The sequence below is a fragment of the Schistocerca americana genome, chromosome 8, assembly GCF_021461395.2.
Source record: "Schistocerca americana isolate TAMUIC-IGC-003095 chromosome 8, iqSchAmer2.1, whole genome shotgun sequence".
Lineage (NCBI taxonomy): Eukaryota > Metazoa > Arthropoda > Insecta > Orthoptera > Acrididae > Schistocerca > Schistocerca americana.
Genome location: NC_060126.1, coordinates 124,061,886 through 124,070,697, shown reverse-complemented (window position 1 = coordinate 124,070,697; position 8,812 = coordinate 124,061,886). Strand labels below are relative to the sequence as shown.

The following is an 8,812-nucleotide window of genomic DNA, read 5'->3' as shown; positions in this document are numbered from 1 at the left end:
TTACAAAATAAATATACTGAAGAGAGAGTAGAAAATGGTCGTGGGTGACGAAAGGATTTGGAGTTTACAGCTGTGAGATAGTGATGAAAAACCGCAACGTTTCGTCGAGTGTTGTATTCATCATCTTCTGGCGAAGACTTCAGTAGTATACGCTGGAAGTGTCTAAATACAAAGATTGTGGGTATCAGTTTAGGAGACCAATAGCAAGAGAAAAGCAGACAAAGATAGGCGATTAATAGCAAATATTTATAATCCACGGATGGGTGATAAAATGCTGAAGTGGTGATAGTATCTGATGATGATGAGTATGACATAACAAAACAAAGATAATGGTGACAAACAAGCTCAGTCGTCTCTACTCTGACACTGCAGGCAGATGTGGCATCAATGCACATTACACGAAAAAAAACCATACAAATTGTTCCGAAACTATCCTGGTCCTCTCGTCCATCGACAGACTTTCCAGCTTCCCGCACATTGATCTCGGCGCCTATCCAAAAGGCACGCTGATTAGGCTTAGACGTGCGGCGGGCGTCGGCGGCAGCTGCCATCTGTGGGCCGGGCGGTAAGGCTCGCAGACGGTGCCTCTGATGACGTCAGAGACGCGGCCCGTGAAGACGTGGTAGTTGTACGCCTTGCTGTCGACTTCGCCGTACAGCAGCACCGGCAGCACGTTGTTCACGAACCACAGGTCCCCGCGGGCGTCCACCTGCAACCAGGAGGATACGATGCAATTCTGTCTGTACAAATAGAGCCCTGACCACTGAAGAATAAGAGAACTTCATTTTGATAAGATGTGTTTCTGGTTTCCTCCTTCTTCAGGTTGCTTAATGTAATAACATACACTCTAAAAAAAAAAAAATTAAAAAATACCGACAAGGATAAGAGACAAGGGAAATGTCGTTACCAGGGCATAAAATCTTTGCGAATTTCATTCCGTGTTCTCAGCTGGTTCAAATGGCTCTGAGCACTATGGGACTTAACTGTTGAGGTCATCAGTCCCCAAGACTTAGAACTACTTAAACCTAACTAACCTAAGGACATCACACACATCCATGCCCGAGGCAGGATTCGAACCTGCGACCGTAGTAGCAGCGCGGTTCCGGACTGAAGCGCCTAGTACCGCACGGTCACAACGGCCGGCGCTGGACAGTAACTGTGCCTCGCAGACAGATGGGTGATCAACATATGTAGGTGTCAGAATTTGAGGGAGGACGTGTAGTTGCGCTCAAAGTAACCAGATGAATAATCGGCGGATCGCTCGATATTTGAATAGGAACGATGCCACTATTCGCCAATTTTGGCAGAAATGGGTCAACCACAGTGTCAAGAAGAAAGCGGTCGACCTAGAGAGACGACAGAAGGTGATGACCGACCAACAGCCAGAAGATGGAGTTGCATTCATTGAATCGTCGGAGAGTCTCTCAGAGACCCAGGTTCACCTTTACCATCGATCCTACGTGCAACTGGTGCTTGATTGACCACAAGGACCATTAATAGGCAGTTCACAGAAAGGGGGCTGACCTCATGGTGACCCTTGCGCCAACTACCATTGACATCAGTACTCTAACAAGACCATTTGCAGTCGTGTAGGGCACTTTCGGCCTGAAATCTCATTGACTGCAACTGAAATGTCTTCAGTGAAGAATCCCGTTTCGTAGTTTGCCCCGATGACTAGCGAAGACGTGCCTAGAGACGCCCTGGACAGCGGTGGGATACCAACCCGACTGCCGCCCAACATATGGTCCTACAACCAGGAGTGATGGTCTGGGGTGCCATTTCATTTCATAGCAGGACCCCTTTGGTTGTCATCTGCGGCATCCTTACACGTACGTCGACGATATTCTACGCCGCTTTTGTTGCCCTTCATGGCAACCCATCCTGGGCTTACATTTGAGCAAGATAATGCCTGCCCACACAAGGTGAGATTTTCAGCTGTTTGTCTTCGTGCTTGCCAAACCGTACATTTGCCAGCAGGGTCGTCGGATTTCTCTCCAATTGAGACGTTTGAGCGTTAATCATGGGCGGAGCCTTCTAACCTGCTCGGAATCTTGACGATCTAACGTGCCAATTGGACAGAGTTTGGCACTCCCTCAGGAGGACATACAACAACTCTATCAATCAAGGCTAAGCCGAACAACTACTTGCATAAGGGCCAGAGACCAGAAATGGAGACGGCCAGGATGGCCGAACGGTTCTAGGCGCTACAGTCTGGAACCGCGCGACCGTTACGGTCGCAGGTTCGAATCCTGCCTCGGGCATGGATGTGTGTGATGTCCTTAGGTTGGATAGGTTTAATTAGTTCTAAGTTCTAGGGGACTGATGACCTCAGAAGTTAAGTTCCATAGTGCTCAGAGCATTTGAACCATTTTGAACCAGAAGTGGACCAACGCATTATTGACTTGCTCCATTTGTGAAGCACTTCTTCTTGAATAAATTATCCAATTTTTTTCTGAAATTGTAATAATTTGTTTCTATGTACGTGAACATAACATTTACCGATATCCTTCCCATTCGGATGATTCCTTCGTGGTGTGTCGGTTACTGTTCAAAACATGTTCAAATGTGTGTGAATTCCTGAGGGACCAAACTGCTGAGGTCATCAGTCCCTAGACTTACACACTACTTAAACTAACTTTAACTTATGCTTAGAACAACACTCAGATCCATGCCCGAGGGAGGACTCGAATCTCCGGCGGCAGAGTCGGTTTCCGTCTTAGAGTGTTTTCGTAACTGCTTTGCTGACTTAAAGATGAATTAACAATATTTTATGACTTAAATAACTTCTTTAGTCATCATGTACAGAGACTGGCACAGTATGGATGTAGGTGTAGACATTATTTGTGTCATATTCATATGGATTTTAAAACCAATTTTTCTCCTTTTATTATGGTTGAAGTGTGCTTTGTTTAATGCTGCTGTCAACAGTTCTTTCACGAATATTAATCACTTTATACATGATGCTACACACACACTTTTACAAGGTGTTGTTTTTGCCCTTGAGAAGTGGCAGGGCGTAGGCACTCTCCGGCTTGCAAATGCAATGTGCGTTGCCTGTAATCCAGTCCTCTGTTTCGTGTGGAAAGGGGAAGTGTTAGCAAAATTAAGGTTCCTGATTCGCTTCCTAAACATCTGTCTCAGGTCAGAGACGCTCATTCTTCAGATTTTCTTGTTGGAATTCACTCTATCAATTTCCTGGGCTAGGCAATATGGAGAGTGCTCTTGTAGTGTTGCAGTGAATTGCCTATGAAAAATAAGCCTTAAGCACAGTTTCAAGAAAACTACCAAATGGCTGGCAAAGTCTGGGTTTCTGGTTTAAAAAATCCTAAAATAAGCTTAATAAAACCATCAAGCAAATATCAACCGAGATATGGACTTCAGGACAGCTGAAGTTGACTGCTTTTTTCCCAACTTCAACACCACTTTCGGAAAACATGCTGTGTATGTATTTTGATACATATTAAGACAGTGAAATATGTTACTTTCTGGGAACAGAAATTTTACTCTATTTGCATTGCATACTGCTGGTATTATCCTGCAATACTGGCGATGTTAGTATTCAATATTTTTCGATTTTTCTTGTACGGGTATAAGTCTAACATTCCTATGTCAAACAGCGTGTCATAGATTTTTTCATAGAAAAGAGAGATTAAAAAAAGAAAAAGCTCTTAAGATGACAGATGTCGGTATTCTTCCGGTCTCCCATACTGTAATCAACAAAGTAACCATATCCACTGAAGCGCCAAATAAACTGGTATAGACATGCATATTCAAATACAGAGCTATGTAAACAGGCAGAATACGGTCGGCAACTCCTATATAAGACAAATGTGTGGTGCAGTTGTTAGACCGGATACTGCTGCTACAATGCCAGGTTATCAAGATTTAAGTGCGTTTGAACTTGGTGTTATAGTCGGCACACGAGCGATGGCATTTCCGAGATAACGATGAAGTAGGGACTTTCCCGTAGGATCATTTGACGAGTGTACCTTGAATATCAGGAATCTGGAAAAACATCAAATCTCCGACATCGCTGCGGCCGGAAAAAGGTCCTGCTAGAACGGGACCAACGACGACTGAAGAGAATTGTTCAGCGTGATACCCAAATTGTGCAGTTTTCAATGCTGAACCATCAACAAGTGTCAACGTGCGAACCAATCAACGAAACATCATCGATATGGGCTTTCGGAGCCAAAGGCCCACTCCTGTACCCTTGATGACTGCATGACACAAAGCTTTACGCCTCGCCTGGGCCTGTCAACACTGACGTTGGACTGTTGATGACTGGAAACATGTTGCCTGGTCGGACGAGTCTCGTTTCAAATTGCATCGAAAGGATTGACGTGTACGGGTATGAACACATCCTCATCAATCCAAGGACCCTCCATGCCAGCAGTGGACTGTTAAAGCTGGTGGAGACTCCGTATTGATGTGGAACAGGTTCAGTTGGAGTGATACGGGACCCCTGATACGACTCTGACGGGTGACACGTACGTAAGTATCCTGTCTGATCACCAGCATACATTCATATCCGTTGTTAATTTTGACGGCTTTTGGAAGTTCCAGCAGGACAATGCGGCACCCCACACGTACAGAATTGCTAAAGGATGGCTCCAGGACCACTCTTCCGAGTTTAAATGCTTCCGCTGGCCACCAGACTCCCCAGACATAAACATTATTGAGCATATCTGGGATGCCTTGCAATGTGCTGTTCAGAAGAGATCTCCATCCCCTCATACCTTTAATGGACAGCCCTGCACAATTCATGGTTTCAATTTCCTCCAGCACTGCTTCATAAATTAGTCGAGTCCATGCCACGTCGTGTTGCGGCACTTCTGCGTGCTCGCGGGGGCCCTATACGCTATTAGGTAGGTGTACCAGTTCTTTGGCTCTTCAGTGTATATGTTCTGTGATACCGAGGTCCACATAATTTAATGGCAGTCTTTCAGTGTTTAAAAAAATGATCAGAAGGCCGTCATTTTGTGTAAACTAGTTTACCTATGATATGTTACATGTGCAGAACATAAAAGTAGTTTGATACAGTACGGGACATTAGAATATGTAGAGAGACTGCTATGAAAACTTTTAGCCGAGTGTTTCTACTTGACCATTACGAAAATCGGACGAAAATTTCAACTTGTTTCTGTGACGGTCTTGCATACTCACGGTTCCCGCTTATCTTCAGAAAAAAGAAACAGCCGTAAGTCTTTGTTAGTCAGAGAATTTCGAAAGGCTTTTCGAGCCGCCTAATGCCTTGTCCTATCAAGGCATCGCTCCTTCACAGCGTAAGAGCTGTTTCTCAGGTGTACCTCTTTAAAATGGAAGGCCAGCGACGAAATGCGCGTATCATGAAGGCATGAGACAAGGATGTAGTGGTTTGCCCCTGTTGTTCTGTCCCCGCATCGAAGAAGCGAAGACACACAAATCAAGGAGAAGTGGGTTTAAAGTGGAAGGAGATTAGCGAGAAACTTAACATCGACATTGGGGACCACATAGTTGATGGCGTGAAGGAATTCTACTACCTTTGTAAGGAATATTGCAAATGATGAAAGACGCAAGGAGGGCATAAAAAGCAGACTAGCATAGGAAAATGAGGGCATTCATTCGTAAGAGATGTCTACTAGGATCAAACGTCGGCCTTAATTTGAGGAAGAAATTTCGAGGAATCCATTGTTTAGACAAATTCAGGAAAAGAGGAAAAGAAGAGGATCGAAGTGTTTGAGATGTAATGAAACAGAAGGAAGTTGAAAATTAAGTGTACTGATAAGGTAGGAAATGAAGAGGTTTTCTGCAAAATCGGCGAAGAGAGGAACATGTGGAAAGCTTCGACAAGAAGAATAGACGGTACAATACGACATAAGACGTCAAGGAACAACGTTTATGGTACTAGAGGGAGCTATAGAGCAAAAACGGTATGTGAAGGCAGAGACTGGAATATATCCAACAAATAATTGAGGATGTAGGGTGCTAGTACTGAGGCGAAGAGACTGGTACAGGAGAGGAACTCTCGTTTTGAAGTGTACCGCATCAAACCAGTCAGAAGGCTGGTGACAAAAACAGGAAGACAGAAATTTCTGTGCAGCAATACAGTGGTTAAGTGACTTCAAGACAGCTACTACAAAAAAGGCACATCGTCTGGCAATGAACTCAACCTTATCCCCGTTGCTATCAGAAATTTTCGTGGGGAAGTAGGTGGCTGATTTTCTTAAAAGTGAACCAGTGGCAAAACACGTTGTGTATAGGTAAAGATATTCCGATGACATTCTTTTAATGGAGAAGTGTTCCATCAGACAACTCCAGAAGTTTCTGGAAAATATGAACCAGTAGCATACTAACATCCCGGGTTCCCGGGTTCGATTCCCGGCGGGGTCAGGGATTTTCTCTGCCTCGTGATGACTGGGTGTTGTGTGCTGTCCTTAGGTTGGTTAGGTTTAAGTAGTTCTAAGTTCTAGGGGACTGATGACCATAGATGTTAAGTCCCATAGTGCTCAGAGCCATTTGGACCATACTAACATAAAGTCAGGAGATTCCGCCACTAATTCTCTATATATCAACTAACAGACAGAAAATAGCAACTATAAGTTTAAAGTCTACCGGAAATACTCCTTCACTGACACATTCATCCAAACTTCCTCTCAACATCCAACAGCCTACAAACATGCAGCATTCTATCATAGGGATCACCGTCTCTTTGCTGTCCACTTATCCTCAGAAGACTATGACGAGGAACGTAGTATAACAAATCATTTGCTAGAAGTAATGAATCTGAATCCAAAATTATTGAGAACATTGTGAATAAAAAACTGAAGAAGCAAGCCAGATACCTACCGTACCCAGTGAACAACGTACAAGGATCGAAAAGGAAGTGGTGCCGTTTATCCTCTACAGATGAAACGTCTAAAAGGCCAAGCAACATTTTCAAGGCAAAGGGTTTCTCTCTGTTTCCATATGTCCGACAGCCATTAGGTACATCTTGCTTCAGTTCAAAAGATAAACATCCGGTCATAATGAAAAGAGGGATTTACAAGTTCATCTGCAAGTGGTATACTGGAGAGACTTGGATGTCGATGTGTACTAGGCTCAAAGAACACCACAGAAGCTGGAGATTAAAGAAATCAGATTCAGCCTTTGCCGAACAGTGCTTAAACCAAAATCACAAAAACATAATAGATGTAGAAGTCCTACACGCGGAGGGAAATGTCGCAAGGCTCACTCAATTCGAAATCTTAGAAATTAAAAAAAAAAAATTATCTTTTCCCGCAATTGCTATTGAACGAGCAGATTTTATTCAGTTTCTCATCCCTTTTAGAAAATGTTACATCTACATAGGAGCAAAACGTGGATGTCTTCATTCACGAGTAGATAACGACACAAATGTCCTTATTCCACTGTATGTTGTCCATAGTTATTATAAATGATTTCCTAATGGATGTGGTAGAAAAGAAATGTTACTGTGTCAAGACTTTCAACAGAGATAACATTTATAATTTAAGTCAGGAATCCATGAAAGTATTATAAGGGAAGATGATACTAAGGACTTAAGCTGTAAGTTGCTTTGAAGTCGGGGACGCCACGCTATATGCCGCAAAAAATTAGCAGACCGCTGTTTATGATTGCTTTTTGTTCTTAACTTCTGTCGTGTGCACAGAACAGTTGCTTCAAATAGAAAGTCTTGCAGTGCTTTAGCGAATAACATACCGTCGACAAGGCATTTTAAGACATTGTTAAAAGCATATTTGATCGAATAATACGATGCATTTCACCTTAACGTAACTTTCTCCTTTTTATACGTTTGGAATGACCAAGAAGAGAAGTGAACGATATGAAAAGGCTTCCCTTAATACGGGCAGGCGAAACTGATGTTTGGTTTATTTTACCCTCCCGAAAATGCTGAGAACTTATATTGCTATGTTTGGACGGTTTCCAGTGTTTCCTTCTCACAGCGTTCACCGAGAGAGCTTTTCGAGTAGACTGATAGGAAGTCAAATGACAGAACTAAAACTTCTACAGTAAAAGTGAACAGTGCAATCAAATTTCATGGAACGGCATGTAAAAGAAAATCTCTCTTCAATGAGCCCACTTACGACTGAAATTGATTCATTTACAAAATTAGAGTGTAATCAGGATGATTAGTATAACCGTAAATGACGCAAGTTGGCGTTTCTGATAAAAATATTTCAACAGAAGCTAAAGTTTAGGGCAGCTAACATGGCGGGCGTCGGCTTCAAGTTTGTGACATCATAACGGCTCTCTTTAATCTAATAGAAGCCAAGAATCAATAGCTGGCCGCTGTGGCCGAGTGGTTCTAGGCGCTTCAGTCTGGAACCGCGCTGCTGCTACGGTCGCAGGCTCGAATCCCACCTTGGGCTTGGGGTTGGGTTGTTTGGAGGAGAGACCAACAGCGGGGTCATCGGTCTCATCGGATTAGGGAAGGAAGTCGGCCGTACCCTTTCAAAGGAACCGTCCCGCCATTTGCCTGGAGCGATTTAGGGAAAGCACGGAAAAGCTAAATCAGGATTTATTGCCAGGCACTTACAAAATGTAACAGACCTACTAAGGATATTGCCTACACTATGCTTGTCCGTCCTCTTTTAGAATACTGCTGCGCGGTGTGGGATCCTTACCAGATAGGACTGACGGAGTACATCGAAAAAGTTCAAAGAAAGGCGGCACGTTTTGTATTATCGTGAAATTTGGAAGAGAGTGTCACAGAAATTATACAGGATTTGGGTTCAAAAATGGTTCAAATGGCTCTGAGCACTATGGGACTTAACTACTGTGGTCATCAGTCCCCTAGAACTTAGAACTACTT

The 8,812-nt window shown here is 43.4% G+C and overlaps 1 protein-coding gene across 1 annotated transcript in view; it reads right to left on the bottom strand.

Moving 5' to 3' along the window:
• Positions 1-232: 232 nt before the first annotated feature.
• The window catches only part of LOC124545616 (L-dopachrome tautomerase yellow-f2-like), a gene marked incomplete at its 5' end in the record, with an annotated part of 55,094 nt that continues 46,514 nt past the window's right edge, over positions 233-8,812 (bottom strand). Inside the window, one exon of the mRNA XM_047124564.1 lies at positions 233-709. Within this exon, the coding sequence (XP_046980520.1) occupies positions 491-709 (219 nt within the window). The remainder of the gene's footprint in view (positions 710-8,812) is intronic.